This window comes from Somniosus microcephalus, chromosome 32, assembly GCF_052327205.1.
Source record: "Somniosus microcephalus isolate GS21.2 chromosome 32, FLI_Smic_1.0, whole genome shotgun sequence".
Taxonomy (NCBI): Eukaryota; Metazoa; Chordata; class Chondrichthyes; order Squaliformes; family Somniosidae; genus Somniosus; species Somniosus microcephalus.
Genome location: NC_141018.1, coordinates 40,518,559 through 40,537,369, shown reverse-complemented (window position 1 = coordinate 40,537,369; position 18,811 = coordinate 40,518,559). Strand labels below are relative to the sequence as shown.

The 18,811-nt window shown below is 49.7% G+C and overlaps 1 protein-coding gene across 4 annotated transcripts in view; it reads left to right on the top strand.

The window, feature by feature from the left end:
- tjp1a (tight junction protein 1a) overlaps positions 1–18,811 on the top strand; it is a 229,205-nt gene that overhangs the window by 175,946 nt on the left and 34,448 nt on the right. For all 4 annotated transcript variants that reach the window (XM_085972493.1, XM_085972494.1, XM_085972495.1 and 1 more), the window contains 8 exons: positions 551–656; positions 1,796–1,946; positions 2,480–2,588; positions 2,844–3,063; positions 8,094–8,278; positions 9,800–9,895; positions 11,070–11,152; positions 11,256–11,466. In XM_085972493.1, the coding sequence (XP_085828619.1) occupies positions 551–656; positions 1,796–1,946; positions 2,480–2,588; positions 2,844–3,063; positions 8,094–8,278; positions 9,800–9,895; positions 11,070–11,152; positions 11,256–11,466 (1,161 nt within the window). The remainder of the gene's footprint in view (positions 1–550; positions 657–1,795; positions 1,947–2,479; positions 2,589–2,843; positions 3,064–8,093; positions 8,279–9,799; positions 9,896–11,069; positions 11,153–11,255; positions 11,467–18,811) is intronic.

Here is an 18,811-nt window from a genome sequence, read left to right as displayed (position 1 = left end):
AGATGACAACCAATGCATCCACTATCCCCAATGACCACCTCTTTCAAAACCCTAGGATGTAGGTCATCCGGTCCTTGGGATTTATTGACTTTTAGTCCCATTAATTTTGCTAGTACTGTTTTTTTTTTACTAATAATTTCTTTAAGTTCCTCATTCTCGCCACACCCTTGGTTTTCTCGTATTTCTGGGAGGTTTTTTTGTGTCTTCCTCCGTGAAGACAGAAACAAAGTATTTATTTAATTTCTCTGCCATTGCCTCATTCCCCAGTAGTGCCAACATAAGCCCCATATCCTTTCTGTTAAAGAAGCCACATTTCTGCTGCAGTAGATACATTCAGAGACTTCACTGGCTGGGAGGTACACCCCACTCATCCCATATATTAATTCAGAATTTCAAGTCTCTTCGAAACCTCCTTTCTATTTCGTCACCTTGAAATAGGAATATGATTGATCAAACCAATTAGAACACAGTCGAGACTTAAGGCTGCCCTTGTATTTATATTGAAGAAATTGCTTTCCAAAACGGTGCCTAATATGAACTGTTTCTGTAGAGCCCAAGCCAGTGTATGCTCAGCCTGGCCAGCCTGATGTGGATTTGCCTGTTAGTCCATCTGACGCGCCCATTCCAAACTCGTCGCACGATGATGGGATGTTGAGGTAATTCAGCAACGCTGTACTAATCTGTGCAGAGCTTGAGAAGGATTGATGTGATTGTATTTCCTGTGTCACAGTCTGCAATGTACAATTTCTTGTGTTTGAATCCAGTAGCTGAAATTTCCTCCTCTTGGTTGTTGATAGCAGATTTGAATCCTAATCGTAATTTGCAGGGCTTCAGGACCCCCCAGTACATTCCCTTTGTGTGTAACCTTGGTATCCTATCAGGAGGCCACCCTGAACCTATGGGATTTAATCCATTGCCAAAAATCAGAAGTTAGTCAACAGTGTAGCTTTGTTAACTGGGCAGGGATCGGGGATGAAAACCTGGAGCACTTGCACAGAGCGTGTGCTTAATCTAGATGAGTGCTGATGTCAGAGTAATACAAATCGAGGGTGACAATGTGTAACTTGCTGCCACATGGAGTGGTTGAAGCAGAGAGTATTGGCAAATTGAAGGGTACACTTGGTGCATAGATGAGGGAGAAGGAAATGGAGGGATATGAGGGCAGGGTGGCAAGAGGCTCATGTGGAGTGTAGAACACCAGCATAAACCAGTTGGGCCGAATGGCCTGTTTCTGTCCAGTAGATTCTATAATAGAATTTACAAGTTGCTGAAAGTGGGATGAGAATGTGGAAAGGATTCTTGGAGGGATTTGTGGAAGCTTTTAACTTGTTGCATTCAAACACTGATATTTTCAGTCTCTACCCCAATCAGGAGGACAGAAAAAAATTGTGCGGCAAGTTTAGTTGAACAAAACTTGTGTGGAAGTGTATTTGGAGGGAGGTTGTGTTTGGCATTGGCTAGAATTCACTGGTCAGGGATCTCTTGGACGCTGATCAGGGAACAGAATGAAGGTGTCTGAATGTCGACCTCTCCACCGCTTGGGCATCAGTCAGATTTGGGTTTAATGGCAAAACATAACTTGGTTATGTGAGAAGCCGAACTGAACAATTGTTAATTGATTTATTTCTGGAAACTGCTTAATTGTCCTCGGGCTAGAGACACTAGAAAGGAATGAATATCCTGACTGGCGGACAGGTCATTCCATTTGCCCTGAAACAAGTTGTGAGCCTGTTTTGCGGTTGGAGGGTTAACTGTTCTCTGCTATGGTTTCATATCGCGCAATATTCTATTTCAGGCCAAGTATGAAGCTCGTAAAATTTAAGAAGGGAGAAAGTGTTGGTCTCCGGCTTGCAGGTGGGAATGATGTGGGAATATTTGTTGCTGGAGTATTGGAAGATAGTCCTGCAGCCAAAGAAGGTCTAGAGGAAGGAGATCAGATCCTCAGGGTAAGGCAAAGTATTTCCAATGAGTTCTACTGGTTGACTGTTTCAAGAAGTCCTGACGGGAAGTGTTTTTTTTTTTACATGAATGTGCCATCAACAGTGACTCTTGGCAAGTTGAAATATTTTGTGGCTGAACGCGCATCAAAAAACCAGCAACATAGTGCCCATCAGAGAAGTGCAAAGCAATGCTGGGTTCACTGACCATGAAATCAATAAATCCCTAAACACAATAGTTTAAATCTTGCATTTTTTATCAAAACTGCAAACCTTTCAAGGAGCTGTTACTCAGAATAGGAAATGAAATTTAAATTGGTATTTATTATGACTCCTTTGAAAATGTAATATTCTTAGTGAACCTTTCAAATTCCATTTCAGGACATTGAGATCTCCAGACTGGGGCTGCTCATGCTATGCTTTTTTTATGTGATGTATTACAAATGATTTAAAATGGGCAGCCGCCATCCCTGATGCATAGCGAAGGGAAACGAACAAAGCCCAGCATGTATTGTCATCCAACTGTCTGTCTCCCACCACAGGTAAATAACGTGGATTTTGCGAATATCATCCGTGAGGAGGCAGTCCTGTTCCTGCTCGACCTTCCAAAAGGAGAAGAGGTCACTATCCTGGCACAGCAGAAAAAAGATGGTGAGCTGCTTCACTCCGGTTGCTAGTTTGGTATAAGTGGAAGGCGTGAAGTGGAAATCTTAAAACTGTTCATGAACCATAGAAAGTGTAACCAGACATTTCATGCATAGAAGCTTTAATTTTGGTAAAAAAATACTAGTTAACAGGCTTGAGGGGTTGAATGGCCTATTCCTGTTGCTATTATCATTGTCTTTGTCTAAGTAGTATATGCAGTCTTGTCCTTTAAGTTCATGGTAAAATCTTTGCTTGTTATAGTTTATCGGCGTATTGTGGAATCTGATGTGGGAGATTCCTTCTACATCCGGACTCACTTTGACTATGAAAAGGAATCTCCCTATGGCTTGAGTTTTAACCGAGGTGAGGTGTTCCGGGTGGTGGATACACTCTATAATGGGAAGCTGGGCTCCTGGCTCGCCATTCGAATCGGCAAAAACCACAAGGAGGTGGAAAGGGGCATCATTCCAAACAGAAACAGGTGCGTGACCAGAACTTTCACCCAATAGCACTTTTACTTTCATTTATATGATCTTGTGTCTACTGTAGAACTTAGGAAATTGGTGCTGAAAGCTACGGCATTTTCAATGAAACATTTGAATAGGAGCCACACCCTCCCGGCCTGTAACATAACTATACTGAAATGAAACCAAAGCGCTCGAGTCATGTTCCAGCAGTGTACGTTATGTACCTATTTCCCAGCGTATTGAACATTGGAAGATTTATTTTTAAAAATCTCAATTGCAGGGTGTGGTAAACCACTGTTGTTAGTATTGTTGTTCACTGTTAGTACTGTTGTTCACTCTTGCATATTGTTGTACTTGTCTGTGCATGCCTCAGCTGACTCCGCCCCTGGCTCCACCCTCATGGCTGGGTATAAAGGTCGCTGCTCAGAAGCCTCCGGCCCTTTTGGATACCAGGCAACCACAAGAGGCATGCTCTGTTCTTTGGTAATAAAAGCCTGTTTATTACTTTCTCAATCTCCAGTCTTTTGTAGCAATTGATAGTGCATCAATTTTATTACCAAAGTTAAATGTTGGCTGAGGATGCTGATCAACCGATGGCGCAAAACGCTGAGCAGCAGGCGCTGCTGCGAGCCCTCAGACCAACATGCCTGGACTTAGACCCCCAAGAAGCAGGTTCGTCGACTAAATTCGCACAATGGCTGCGTTGCTTTGAGGCGTATCTGGAAGCCTCGACCGTGACTCTTGATGAAAATAAACTGAAAATCCTGGCCTCGAAGGTGAGCCACCAAGTCTATACTTTAATCCAAGATGCGACGACCTACGCGGCGGCTATCGACCTACTGAAAGGGCAGTATGCACGCCCGGTTAACACGGTCTATGCCAGGCACCTTTTAAGATCTCGCAGACAGCAGCCCGGGGAATCGGTGGAAGCCTTCCTACGGGCACTGCGGGTACTCGGACGCGGCTGCGACTGCAAGGAAGTATCGGCCGCGGCACATGCGGAGGGACTGATACGAGACGCTTTCGTTGCGGGTCTAAGGTCCGACTACTCCCGGCAGAGGCTGCTGGAGAAGGGTGAAATAGACCTGACAAAGGCAGTGTCCCTCGCGCTCTCGCTCGACGCGGCCCACAGAAATATGGACGCTTTCTCCACTCATCGCCCCGCGCCGTGGACGCCGCAATCTTGGGCCATGGGACCGCCACCTCCGACTGCTGCAGCGATGTCCAAGGCACAAAAATGCTATTTTTGTGGCCAAGCTAAACACCCTAGAGCACGCTGCCCCGCGAAGAATGCTACCTGCTCCGGCTGCGGGAAGAAAGGTCACTACGTTAGCGCCTGCAAAGGGAAGACCGCTAACGCCAGCAGCGCTGCGTGCGAACCGTGGGCGCAGCCATCTTGTCCGCCATCTTGGGCTCCCCCAGCCGCGTGGGGATCGGGACCGTGGGCGCCGCCATTTTGTCCGCCATCTTGGACGCCTCCGACTTCAACCACGGGGGACCCGGACTCAACCACCGCCTCATCGGACGACCACATCGACTCGCTCGACCATACGCTGGCCTCCGTGACGCTGGACCAATCTCTCCCTCATCAACTGTCCAGGTCCATGATGGATATTACGGTAAACGGCCGCGCCACTACCTGCCTTTTTGACAGCGGGAGCACGGAGAGCTTTATCCACCCCGACACGGTGCGCAGTTACTCTCTCCCGGTCCTGCCGACGCGCCATCGGATCTCTTTGGCTTCCAAAGCCCAGTCAGCGGACGTCGGTGGCTACTGTGTAGTGACCCTTTCAGTAAGGGGCACAGAATACAAAAATTTTAAACTTCTGGTCCTGCCCCATCTCTGCGCTGCCGTTCTACTGGGGTTGGATTTTCAGTGCCACCTTAAGAGTGTCACATTAGCGTATGACGGACCCCTCCCCCCACTCACAGTCTGCAGCCAGCAGCTTTTAAATCGCCCGCCGTGCACCATTTGCAGCCTCTCCACCCTTAAAGTCCCCCCCCCCTCCTTGTTCGCTAACCTCACCCGCGACTGTAAGCCCATCGCTACCAAAAGCAGGCGTTACAGTGTTGGGGATAGGAGCTTCATTAAATCCGAGGTAGCGAGACTCCTGAAGGAAGGGATTATTGAAAGTAGCACCAGCCCATGGCGAGCACAAGTGGTGGTAGTGAAGACTGGCGAAAAACAGCGCCTAGTTATTGACTACAGCCAGACGATCAATCGCTACACCCAACTAGATGCATACCCACTCCCCCGCATATCTGACATGGTCAATCAGATAGCACAATACCGGGTGTTCTCGACGATTGATCTGAAGTCGGCATACCACCAGCTCCCCATCAGGGCTGAGGACCGCCAGTACACAGCTTTTGAAGCTGACGGTCGGCTCTATCACTTTCTCAGAGTTCCCTTCGGCGTCACCAACGGAGTTTCTGTCTTCCAACGGGAGATGGACCGGATGGTTGACCAGAACGCGCTCCAGGCCACTTTCCCATATCTAGACAACGTCACCATCTGCGGCCACGACCAGCAGGACCACGACGTTAATCTAGAGAAATTCCTCCGGACGGCCCAGCGGCTGAATCTCACATACAACAAAGACAAATGTATGTTTCGTACTACGCGCCTTGCTATTCTTGGCTGCGTAGTGGAGAACGGAGTCATCGGCCCAGACCCCGATAGAATGCGCCCCCTTATGGAGCTCCCCCTCCCCCACTGCCAGAAAGCACTGAAGAGATGCCTGGGGTTTTTCTCTTACTATGCTCAGTGGGTGCCCAACTATGCGGATAAAGCCCGACCCCTCATCAAGTCCGCCTCCTTCCCCCTGACAGCAGAGGCCTGTGCAGCCTTCACTCTCATAAAAGGAGACATTGCGAAGGCCACAATGCACGCTGTGGATGAGTCCCTTCCTTTTCAAGTGGAGAGCGACGCATCCGACTTTGCCCTAGCTGCAACCCTTAACCAGGCGGGGAGACCCGTGGCCTTTTTCTCAAGGACCCTCCAGGGCCCCGAGATTCGACACTCCTCTGTCGAAAAGGAGGCCCAGGCCATTGTGGAAGCCGTGCGACATTGGCGGCATTACCTGGCCGGAAAACGATTTACCCTGCTCACTGACCAGCGTTCAGTGGCTTTTATGTTTCATAATAAGCAGCGGGGCAAAATCAAGAATGACAAGATCTTAAGGTGGAGAATCGAACTCTCCACCTACAATTACGATATCTTGTACCGGCCCGGGAAACTCAATGAGCCCCCAGATGCCCTATCACGTGGTACGTGCGCCAACGCGCAGGTTGATAGGCTACAGACCCTCCACAATGACCTCTGCCACCCGGGGGTCACCAGGTTCTTCCATTTTATCAAATCCCGTAACCTGCCCTACTCCATCGAGGAGGTCAGGACCATGACCAGGAACTGCCAGATCTGTGCCGAGTGCAAGCCGCATTTTTATAGGCCAGACAGAGCGAGCCTGATCAAAGCCACGCGCCCCTTCGAGCGGCTGAGCATCGATTTTAAAGGGCCCCTCCCCTCCTCTGACCGCAATGTGTACTTCCTCAATATAATTGATGAGTACTCCCGTTTCCCGTTTGCCATCCCTTGCTCGGACATGACCAGTACCACGGTCATTAAATGTCTGAATGACCTCTTCGCCTTGTTCGGTTTCCCTAGCTATATCCATAGCGACAGGGGCTCATCTTTTATGAGCGACGAACTTCGGCAGTACCTGCTCGCGAGAGGCATTGCTACAAGCAGGACCACCAGCTACAACCCCCGGGGTAACGGCCAGGTGGAAAGGGAGAATGCGACAGTCTGGAAGGCAGTCCTTTTAAACTTAAAATCTAAGGGCCTTCCGACCTCCCGCTGGCAGGAGGTCCTCCCTGCGGCGCTCCATTCCATTCGGTCGCTGCTCTGTACACCCACCAATGCCACTCCTCACGAGAGAATGTTCTCCTTCCCCAGGAAGTCCACGTCGGGGATTTCGCTACCAACATGGCTGACTTCTCCAGGTCCCGTCCTACTGCGGAAGCACGTGAGGACCCATAAGGCGGACCCCCTGGTCGAGAGGGTGAGCCTCCTCCACGCCAACCCGCAGTATGCTTACGTGGTGTACCCGGACGGGCGGGAGGACACAGTCTCCATTCGAGACCTCGCACCTGCAGGTGCTCCTGAAACACCCTCTTCGCCACCCACCGCTACTCCTGCCTACCCCCAGGACACAGTCCCCGCACGAGACCTCGCACCTTCGGGTGCCTCTGAGAGACCACCATCGCTACCTCCCATTACCCATGCTCTGACCCCTGTAGACGGCATGCAGCAGCCCCAGGGTCCGCCACCTGCTACACCTCCTCTGAACGAGACACCGGGTTCACCGTTGGATGCTGCACCATCACCGCCGCTGCTGCGACGCTCAGGACGGCTTACAAGGCCTCCTGATAGACTTCAGTACACGAATTTTTAGTGCACTTCACCCCGCCGGACTCAATTCTAAACAAGGGGTGAATGTGGTAAACCACTGTTGTTAGTATTGTTGTTCACTGTTAGTACTGTTGTTCACTCTTGCATATTGTTGTACTTGTCTGTGCATGCCTCAGCTGACTCCGCCCCTGGCTCCACCCTCATGGCTGGGTATAAAGGTCGCTGCTCAGAAGCCTCCGGCCCTTTTGGATACCAGGCAACCACAAGAGGCATGCTCTGTTCTTTGGTAATAAAAGCCTGTTTATTACTTTCTCAATCTCCAGTCTTTTGTAGCAATTGATAGTGCATCACAGGGTAGAAAAAAATATTCTGTGAACTGTAATTAAGAACATAAGAAATAGGAGCAGGCGTAGGCCTTTCGGCTCTTTGAGCCTGCTCCGCCATTCAGTAAGATCATGGCTGACCTACCTCAACTCCACCTTCTCGCACTATCCCCACACCCCTTGATTCCCTTAGTATCCAAAGTGTTCAAAAAAAAAGTGCACTGCAGCATCAAATCGCAGTTTATTTCCATGATCTGGTCACTGTCTAATTTGATGTAATATATCTTTCATGTGTTGTGTGAACTAGAGCTGAGCAGTTGTCCAGTGTGCAGTACACACTCCCAAAAACCGCCGGTGGGGATCGTGCAGACTTTTGGCGGTTTCGTGGACTTCGTAGTTCAAAGAGAAACCTGCGGAAAAGCAGAGAAGATCTTTCAGCTCAGCCGGTTCACACCAAGTTTCCAGCTTATGAGAGAGTCGTTCTTCGTGAAGGTAAAGGGAAAGAGGGTTGTGATCTTTTAAAATGGGTCTTTATTGGGGAAGAAAAGATCACTTTATCTTCACTTCAAGAGGTTCTCTGTCCACCTCGTCCTCTTCATCACTCGATCAGTGGAAGCATTCTGAAAGCATGTGAGAACAATCCCAAGTTTGTCAGAATTCCCTCTTGGAAAGGATGGGTGTTTAACAGGTTATGGGGTTGCCTTGGCCCACGGTAGGTGCAGTATAATACATTTCAAAGTTTGCAATGATTTACAAACCAGTGCTGAGTATAGTGGTGTGAGTGGCACTTCTAACAGCACCATGAGACATGAGGTAAATGGTTCTATTACACATGGATCCTATGAACACTGATGATCTCTAGTATTGGATCTAGTGATTTATTTACATAGAATAGCACAGCTTGGTGTGTAACACGGGGTGTGGGTTGCTGAGGTTGGTATCGGCTGTTATGGGGCATTTTTATAAGATTAGCTTTGGGCCAAAGGAGTTGACTTCTGTAAATGACATCTTTTCGTGTGGCAAGTGCCTTACCACTTACATCATTTAAAGATTGGAGTCAACATTTCATTTGGCACCTGGGGCACCCTTTAGAATGTTATGCTCTTGTTGAGAGGGGATATGATATGTTTTACAGTATATCTACCTGGCCTTGCTCACAGTTAGGAGGAGGAGATGGTCTATGTTTTAGCTATGACCCAGCCAGGGACACTGGGCGGGGAGCTGGACGCTGCCTGTGACGCAGTCAGTGTACGGGGAGCTGGACGCCGCCTGTGACGCAGTCAGTGTACGGGGTGCTGGACGCTGCCTGTGACGCAGTCAGTGTACGGGGAGCTGGACGCCGCCTGTGACGCAGTCAGTGTACGGGGAGCTGTACGCCGCCTGTGACGCAGTCAGTGTACGGGGAGCTGGACGCCGCCTGTGACGCAGTCAGTGTACGGGGTGCTGGACGCTGCCTGTGATGCAGTCAGGGACAGTAGGCTGAGATGTTGCAGCTGGAGTAAGAATAACAGGCGTTCCTGTTACAGCATTACCCATTGTTTTCAGTAGACTGGGCTATGACTGTATTACCAACTCGAGCATTTATCTACATGCATAAACTGCTGACAAAAAAACTTTTTTTTAAATGAATGCGTGTAAAGGCCTCCCTATTCTGGAATTTCTGACATGCACTGCCTTGTGCCAAAATAGATCCTGGCATGATTAAAACCTCTGATACACACATGCCTTTGAGGTCATTTTTGGTCAACTGCTCATGCTCCTTCTGTTATATATGCATCTATCCTGTAAATTCTAAATATCTCTGATTAATCCCATATGTCCTCCTCCTCCCCCAGACTAACTGGGTGAACTAACAGACCAGTTGTATTTATACCTTGTCCTTTATGCACCGGATGTAGCCCATGGCTTGAATTGTCTAAACTAGTCAGAAATGGTGTTGAAAAGATTAACTGTGATGTTTAATGTACGATTACAGAGTACTGTATTTGACCATTTTGAGTTATCTTTTTGAAGCTGGTTTCCTGAGGCCAGTGGTCATTTTCGGGCCTCTCGCTGATATTGCTCGAGAGAAGCTTGCACGGGAAGAGCCAGATTTGTATGAAATTGCAAGTAAGATTTCTCTTTCTCCTTCTTCACCTATGTTTCGCGGTAATGATTAGTGCTGGGGAACAGTTTTATGGGTAGCAGTGGTCCTCTGATCCTTCACTAAAGTGACCATAGTTCATGTGAGCGTGGGCACCGAATTTCATTGTTTGGGCCACCACAGCTAAGCAGAGCCATAGTCACCGAGCGGGAGATCTACGACTAATTCACAGAATCACAGAAACCCCACAGTGCAGATAGAGGCCATTTCGGCCCATCGAGCCTGCACCGACACATTCTCTGCTAATGTGTCAGCTGCCAGGAGCAGTCTGTGTTGGGAAGTTGCCTTGGTTCTCCTTGTTGCCCATTCAAAACATGCAACTAAGATTAGGATCTTGCCTGTAGTAATTCATCGTAATGCAGAGTAGATCGTCCTTAAGTTACATTTAGGTGAAATTCGACAGCATAGTATATTATAGCTCAGTAGAGCAATATTGAAGTGAATTGAACTCTTTCAGAGGCTCTCTGAAACGTAGCTCAGACTTAAACTTTCAGTTGTTTACCTTTTTAGGTTCCTAGCACCCCTTTCCCCATAGTTATCGGAACCTGCACTAAACTACCCATGGCTGCTTTCCAAATGTGAATTGATCCAAACATTAATTTGCACTTACTCAATTTCAAATTGAATGGAATCTCTAGCTACAACAGACCTTATCACCTCTAGGACTGCATCCTAATACAGACATGGATTGGTGTAGCCAGGGTTTCTGAGGTTGGAGCTTGCATGTGTTGGCAGTGTGTGGGGTGCTGTGTCCCAACTGAGGCCAATGTGCGGGGAGCAGCCAGGGCCAGTGTGTGGGGAGCTGTACCCCAGCCAGGGCTGGTTTGATGCAGGGAGCTGTCTCCCAGCTGAGGCCGGTGTGCGGGGAGCTGTGACCCAGGCAGGGATGGTTTGGCAGCACTGGCAGCAATAAGTAGGACCAGTTCCTTTGCAGAGCCCACAGTCACTTCTCACTGACACTGAATTTGCTGAGTTATTGTATTTGGAGATAATAGTTAATTGTATCAATGTTCTATTAAACAAATAGTCATATTCTAAGTAGTAAAGGGGAGTTGAATGAAGTAGAAATGAGACTCAAGTTTAACTTTGGCTCTGTGGCTTTTAATGTTTTGCCATTTAAATGGCTTTCTTCTATGGCAGGGAGCGAGCCCAGAGATGCTGGCACTGATCAGCGCAGTTCTGGTATTATTCGACTACATACAATCAAACAAGTCATCGACAGAGTAAGGTTACTTTCTGTGTGTCTCTGAATGAGCAGCTTTTGATTGTGAGAGTCTGAAGTGGATTTCATATTCCAAAATGCCTTTCTGTCTTGTGTGATGTTAGGATAAGCACGCGGTGTTGGACATTACTCCAAATGCAGTGGACCGTTTGAATTACGCACAGTGGTACCCAATCGTACTTTTCCTAAACCCTGATTCCAAACAAGGTGTTAAGACCATGCGACAAAGACTCTGTCCCGAGTCCCGAAAGAGTGCCAGGAAGTTGTTTGAGCGTGCCTTGAAACTGCGCAAGAACAATCATCATCTCTTCACATGTGAGTAAAGCATACCAATCGTGGATGAGTATGCCTCACCTGTAATCCTCAATGTGCAGCGAATACTACTGAATTTTTGAGTAACTCAGGTTTTCATAACAATTCTAAATTATACCAGGGAATTCAGACTACCTTTACACACAATGTTAAATATTATAAAAGACCTTGCATTTATATAGCATCTTTCACAATCTCAGGACATCCCAAAGTGATTCACAGCCACTTGTAGTCACTTGTACAGCAATATTTTAAAATCGAGGCATTGCTTAACCAGGAACAATGTAGGTCAGCGAGCACAGGGGTGATGAGTGAACGGGACTTGGTGCGAGTTAGGATACGGCAGCAGAGCTTTGGATGAGCTCAGATTTACGGAGGGTGCAAGTTGGGAGGCCGGCCAGGAGAGCGCTGGAATAGTCGAGTCTAAAGTTAACAAAGGCATGGGTGAGGGTTTCAGCAAAAGATGAGCTGAGGCAGGGACGGAGATGGGCCATGTTAAAGGTGGAAGTAGGCGGTTGATGCGCTATCAATTACTCATAAAAGACTGAGAGTTAAGAGAGTAACGAAAGGCTTTTATTAACAAAAGAATGAAGGTCTGCCTCGAGTGGTCGACCGGTCCAGAAATACAAAGGGCTGGGGAGCAGTCACCTTTATACTAGGACTTGTGGGAGGAGTCAGCCGAGGCATGTCCAGGCATGTACACAGTGGAATACAAACCGTGGTTTACCACATTCACCCCTTGTTTAAAATTGAGTCCGGCGGGGTGAAGTGTATTAAATGTTAGTGTATTGGAGTCTCTCCGGAGGTCTTGTCTGCCGCTGTGATCGGCGTGGCGACGGCAGGAGTAGTGGAGCTTCCGGCGTCGAGTCCTGCGTAGGCTGTGGCACAGGCGTGTCGTCCTCGTAGATGTCGAGCGGGTCGCGGGGCCCAGGCCTGCCGTCTGCTGGGGCTGGATATCGGATCGTGGGGGGGGGGGTGGTAGTGAGTAGTGGGTTACTGCGGCCCCCGAGGGTGCAAGGTCTCTTATGGAGACTGTGTCCTCCCGCCCGTCCGGGTATGCAATGTAAGCATACTGGGGGTTGGCGTGGAGGAGGTCGACCCTCTCGACCAGGGGGTCCGTTTTATGGGTCCTCGCGTGCCTTCTCAGTAGGACCGGCCCTGGGGACGTCAGCCATGGCGGTAGCGATGTCCCCGATGTGGACTTCCTTGGGAAGACAAACATTTTCTCATGAGGGGTGGCGTTAGTGGCAGTGCAGAGCAGTGACCGAATAGAGTGGAGCGCATCGGGGAGCACATCCTGCCAGCGGGAGGTTGGAAGGCCCCTAGACTTTAAGGCTAGCAGGGCGGCCTTCCAAACTGTCGCATTTTCTCTTTCCACCTGTCCGTTCCCCCGGGGGTTGTAACTGGTGGTCCTGCTTGTGGCAATACCCCTAGTTAGCAGGTACTGACGGAGTTCGTCGCTCATAAACGATGACGGTCGCTATGGATATAGCTGGGGAAACCGAACAGGGTGAAGAGGTCGTTCAGACATTTAATGACCGTGGCACTGGTCATGTCCGGGCAGGGGATGGCAAACGGGAGTACTCATCAATAATATTGAGGAAGTACACATTGCGGTCGGAGGAGGGGAGAGGCCCTTTAAAATCAACGCTCAGGCGCTCGAAGGGGCGAGTGGCTTTTATCAGGTGGGCCCTGTCTGGTCTATAAAAGTGCGGTTTGCACTCAGCGCAGACTTGGCAGTTCCTGGTCATGGTCCTGACCTCCTCAATAGAGTAAGGCAGGTTGCGGGCCTTGATGAAGTGGAAGAACCTGGTGACCCCCGGGTGGCAGAGGTCATTGTGGAGGGCCCGCAGTCTATCGATCGCGCTGGCGCAGGTGCCACGCGATAGCGCATCCGGGGGTTCATTGAGCTTCCCGGGCCGGTACAAGATCTCGTAATTGTAGGTGGAAAGTTCGATTCTCCACCTCAAGATCTTGTCATTTTTGATTTTGCCCCTCTGCTTGTTGTTAAACATGAAAGCAACTGAACGTTGGTCAGTGAGCAGGGTAAATCGTTTTCCGGCCAGGTAGTGCCTCCAATGACGCACAGCCTCCACAATCGCCTGGGCCTCCTTCTCAACAGCGGAGTGTCTGGTCTCCGGGCCTTGGAGGGTTCGTGAAAAGAAGGCCACGGGTCTCCCCGCCTGATTGAGGGTAGCGGCCAGGGCAAAGTCGGACGCGTCGCTTTCCACCTGGAAGGGGATGGATTCGTCCACTGCGTGCATGGTGGCTTTGGCAATGTCTTCCTTGATACGGTGGAAGGCTAAGCGGGCCTCTGCCGTCAAGGGAAAAGAGGTGGACTTGATCAGCGGACGGGCCTTGTCCGCATAGTAGGGGACCCACTGGGCGTAATAGGAGAAAACCCCTAGGCACCTCTTCAGGGCCTTGAGGCAGTGGGGCAGTGGGAGTTCCATAAGGGGACACATCCGGTCGGGGTCGGGGCCGATGACTCCGTGTTCCACAACACAGCCAAGGATGGCGAGGCGGTTTGTGCGGAATATGCACTTCTCCTTGTTACATGTCAGGTTCAGGAGTTGGGCGGTGCGGAGGAATTTTTCGAGGTTTGCGTCATGGTCCTGCAAGTCACGGCCGCAGATGGTCACATTGTCCAGATATGGGAAAGTGGCCTGCAACGCATTTTGATCTACCATCCAGTCCATCTCCCTTTGGAAGACGGAGACCCCGTTGGTGACGCCAAAGGGAACCCTAAGGAAGTAATAGAGGCGGCCGTTTGCCTCAAAGGCAGTATACTGGCGGTCCTCAGGGCGGATAGGGAGCTGGTGGTACGCTGATTTCAGGTCAATGGTCGAGAAGACGCGGTACTGCGCGATCTGGTTGACCATATCAGCTATGCGGGGGAGTGGGTAGGCGTCCAGCAGGGTGTAGCGATTTATTGTCTGGCTGTAGTCGATGACCAGGCGCTGCTTCTCGCCGGTCTTAACGACCACAACCTGGGCTCGCCAGGGGCTGGTGCTGCCCTCAATAATCCCTTCCTTCAGGAGCCGCTCCACTTCGGTTTTAATGAAAACCCTGTCCCCGGCACTGTATCGCCTGCTCTTTGTGGCGATGGGCTTACAGTCGGGGGTGAGGTTAGCAAACAGTGGGGGGGGGGGGGGGGGGTGACTCTGAGTGTGGAGAGGTTGCACCTGGTGCGCGGCGGGCAATTTGGAAGCTGCTGGCTGCGGACTGTGAGTGGGGGTAGGGGTCCACCGTATGCCATCGTAACACTTTTAAGGTGGCACTGAAAATCTAACCCCAGCAGGACAGCAGCGCAGAGGTCGGGCAGGACCAGAAGTTTAAAATGATCGTACACAGTCCCGTCTACTACGAGTGTCACCACGCAGTAGCCGCCGATGTCCGCCGACTGGGACTCGGAGGCCACAGAAATCCGCTGGTGCGCAGGCAGGACTGGGAGAGAGCAACGCCGCACCGTGTCGGGGTGGATGAAGCTCTCCGTGCTCCCAGAGTCAAAAAGGCAGATTGTATCGTGACCATTTACCTTAATGTCCATTGTGGAACTGGCCAGCTGGTGCGGTCTCGCTTGGTCCAGTGTAACGGATGCCAGCGTAGGGGTCGGTGTGTCGCTGCGGGTATCAGATGAGGCGGTGTTGGGGGCCTGCTGCGTTCCGGCTGTCGTCCAAGATGGCGGCGTCCATGATCCCCATGTGGCTGGAGGCGTCCAAAATGGCTGCTGTACCGGTGGTTCGCACATGGCCGGGGAGGCCCAAGATGGCGGCCCGCATGGCCCACACGCGGCGCTGCTGGGGTTCGGGGTGGCTTTGGCCCTGCAGACGCTAGCGTAGTGTCCCTTCTTCCCGCAGCCCGAGCAGATCGTGTTTTTCGCCGGGCAGCGCGCTCTGGGGTGTTTTGCCTGGCCACAGAAGTAGCATTTCTGGCCTTGGGGCACTGCTGTCTGGCCTTGGGACACTGCTGCAGTAGTTGGGCCGTGGCTGGGGTGGCACGGCGCTATGAGGCGGTCCTACCGTGTCCCAGGCTGTCATTCCCCGCGGCGTCCACGGTGCAGAGGAGTAGGCATCCATGCCCCGGTAAGCTGCATCCAATGATAGTGCGAGTTCAGAGGCCTTGTTGAGGTCGAGGTCACTCTGCTCCAACAGTCGCTGTCGGGTGTAATTGGATCTGTGGCCCGCTACAAAAGCGTCCCGGATAAGTTCCTCTGTGTACACGGCGGCCTTTACATCCTTACAACCACAGGCCCGGCCAAGCACAGACAGTGCCTGAAGGTATTCCACGGTCGATTCCCCAGGTTGTTGTTTACGACTCCCCAGAAGGTGCCTGGCGTACACTTCGTTCACTGGGCGCGTGTACTGGTCCTTGAGGAGCTTGATAGCGTCCGCGTACGAGGTCGCGTCTTGGATGACCGAGTACACTCGGTGGTTCACTTTGGAGGTCAGGACATCCAGTTTGTCCTCGTCCGATTTGATTGCTGCGGAGGCGGTCAGGAATTTTTCGACACACTTAAGCCAGTGAGTAAACTTGGTGGATGAGTCCGCCTCCCGATGATCTAAGTCCAGGCATGCTGGTGTGAGGATCTTCTCCATTATAAAAATTTTGTTAATAAAATTGATGCGCTATCAATTACTCATAAAAGACTGAGAGTTAAGAGAGTAACGAAAGGCTTTTATTAACAAAAGAATGAAGGTCTGCCTCGAGTGGTCGACCGGTCCAGAAATACAAAGGGCTGGGGAGCAGTCACCTTTATACTAGGACTTGTGGGAGGAGTCAGCCGAGGCATGTCCAGGCATGTACACAGTGGAATACAAACAGTGGTTTACCACAGCGGTCTTTATGATGGAGAGCGTATGCGGTCGGAAACTCATCTCGGTCAAATAGGACACCAAGGTTCCGCCTCAGACAGTGGCCAGGGAGAAGGATGGAGTCGGTGGCTAGGAAACTGAGTTTGTGGCCAAAGATAATAGCTTAGGTCTTCCCAATATTTAATTGGAGGAAACTTCTCGTCCAAAACTGGATGTCGGACAAGTAGTGTGATAAATCGGAGGCAATGGAGGGGTCGAGAGAGGTGGCGGTGAACTAGAGCTGGGTGTCGTTGGCATACATGTGGAAACGAACGTGTTTTCGGATGGTGTCGCCGAGGGGCAGCATGTACATGAGAAGTTTGAGTGGGCCAAGGATAGACAGGGTCAAAGTGCCTCAAGGAAAGCAGACCAGATTGTTTAATGAAGGGAGAGCATGTTTGTAATGCATCATTGCAGCGCCACCCCACATGAAGCAGATATAAGAACATAAGAAATAGGAGCAGGAGTAGGCCAATCGGCCCCTCGAGCCTGCTCCGCCATTCAATAAGATCATGGCTGATCTGATCCTAACCGCCAATCTACTATCTCAGAACCATCTCCCGAATCTAATAGAATTAGACACACGAAATAGGAGCAGGATCAGGCTACACGGCCCCTGGGCCCACTCCGCTACCCACAGGGCCATGTCCGATCCAAACCTAGACTCATGTCCAAATTCCTGCCCGCTCCCCGTAACCCTTAATTCCCTTTACTTCTAGGAAACTGTCTATTTCTGTTTTAAATTTATGTAATGATGTAGCTTCTACAGCTTTTTGGGGCAGCATATTCCATGGACCTACCACCCTCTGAGTGAAGTAGTTCCTCCTCATCTCAGTTTTGAAAGAGCAGCCCCTTATTCTAAGACTATGCCCCCTAGTTCTAGTTTCACCCATCATCGGGAACATCCTCCCCGCATCCACCCGATCCAACCCCTTCACAATCTTATATGTTTCAATAAGATCGCCTCTCATTCTTCTGAACTCCAATGAGTAGAGTCCCAATCTACTCAACCTCTCCTCATATGTCCATCCCCTCATCCCCGGGATTAACCGAGTGAACCTTCTTTGTACTGACTCGAGAGCAAGTATGTCCTTTCTTAAGTATGGACACCAAAACTGTATGCAGTATTCCAGGTGCGGTCTCACCAATACCTTGTACAACTGAAGCAATACCTCCCTATTTTTATATCCTATCCCCCTAGCAATGAAAGCCAACATTCCATTGGCCTTCTTAATCACTTGCTGCACCTGCATACTAACCTTTTGAGTTTCGTGCACCAGGACCCCCAGATCCCTTTGTACTTCAGTACTTTCCAGTTTCTTGCCATTAAGATAATAACTTGCTCTACGATTTTTCCTGCCAAAGTGCATAACCTCACACTTTCCAGTATTGTATTCCATCTGCCAAATCTCTGCCCACTTACTTAGCCTGTCTATGTCCCCTTGCAGGTTTTTTATGTCCTCCTCACTCACTACTTTCCCTCCCATCTTAGTATCATCTGCAAACTTTGATATGTTACACTCGGTCCCCTCCTCCAAATCGTTAATATAGATTGTAAAGAGTTGGGGACCTAGCACTGACCCCTGCGGAACACCACTAGTTACTGATTGCCAGTCTGAGAATGAACCATTTATCCCAACTCTCTGCCTTCTGTTAGATAGCCAATCCTCTATCCATGCCAGAATATTACCCCCAATCCCGTGATTTTTTTTATCTTAAGCAATAATCTTTTGTGTGGCACCTTGTCAAATGCCTTTTGGAAGTCTAAATACACTACGTCCACTGGTTCCCCTTTATCCACCCTATATGTTGCTTCCTCAAAGAACTCCAGCAAATTTGTCAAACATGACTTCCCCTTCATAAAACCATGCTGACTTTGTCCTATTAAATTATGATTATCCAAATGTCCTGTTACTGTCTCCTTAATAATGGACTCCAAAATTTTACCTACCACAGATGTTAGGCTAACCGGTCTATAGTTGCCAGCCTTCTGTCTACTGCCCTTTTTAAATAAGGGTGTTACATTAGCAGTTTTCCAGTCTGCCGGGACCTTTGCTGAGTCCAGGGAGTTTTGGAAAATTATTACCAATGCATCCACAATCCCTACCGCCACTTCCCTCAAGACCCTAGGATGTAAGCCATCAGGTCCAGGTCATTTATCCGCCTTGAGTCCCATTATTTTACCGAGTACCACTTCCTTAGTGATTTTGATCGTGTTTAGCTCCTCCCCCCCCCCCCCCCCCCATAGCCCCCTGTTTGTCCAGTGTTGGGATATTCTTAGTGTCCCCTACTGTAAAGACTGATACAAAATATTCATTCAGTGTTTTTGCCATCTCCATATTTCCCACCATTAATTTCCCGGTCTCATCCTCTAAGGGACCAACATTTACTTTAGCCACCCTTTTTCTTTTTATATAACTATAAAAACTCTTACTGTCTGTTTTTATATTTTTTGCTAATTTACTTTCATAATCTATCTTCCCTTTCTTAATCAA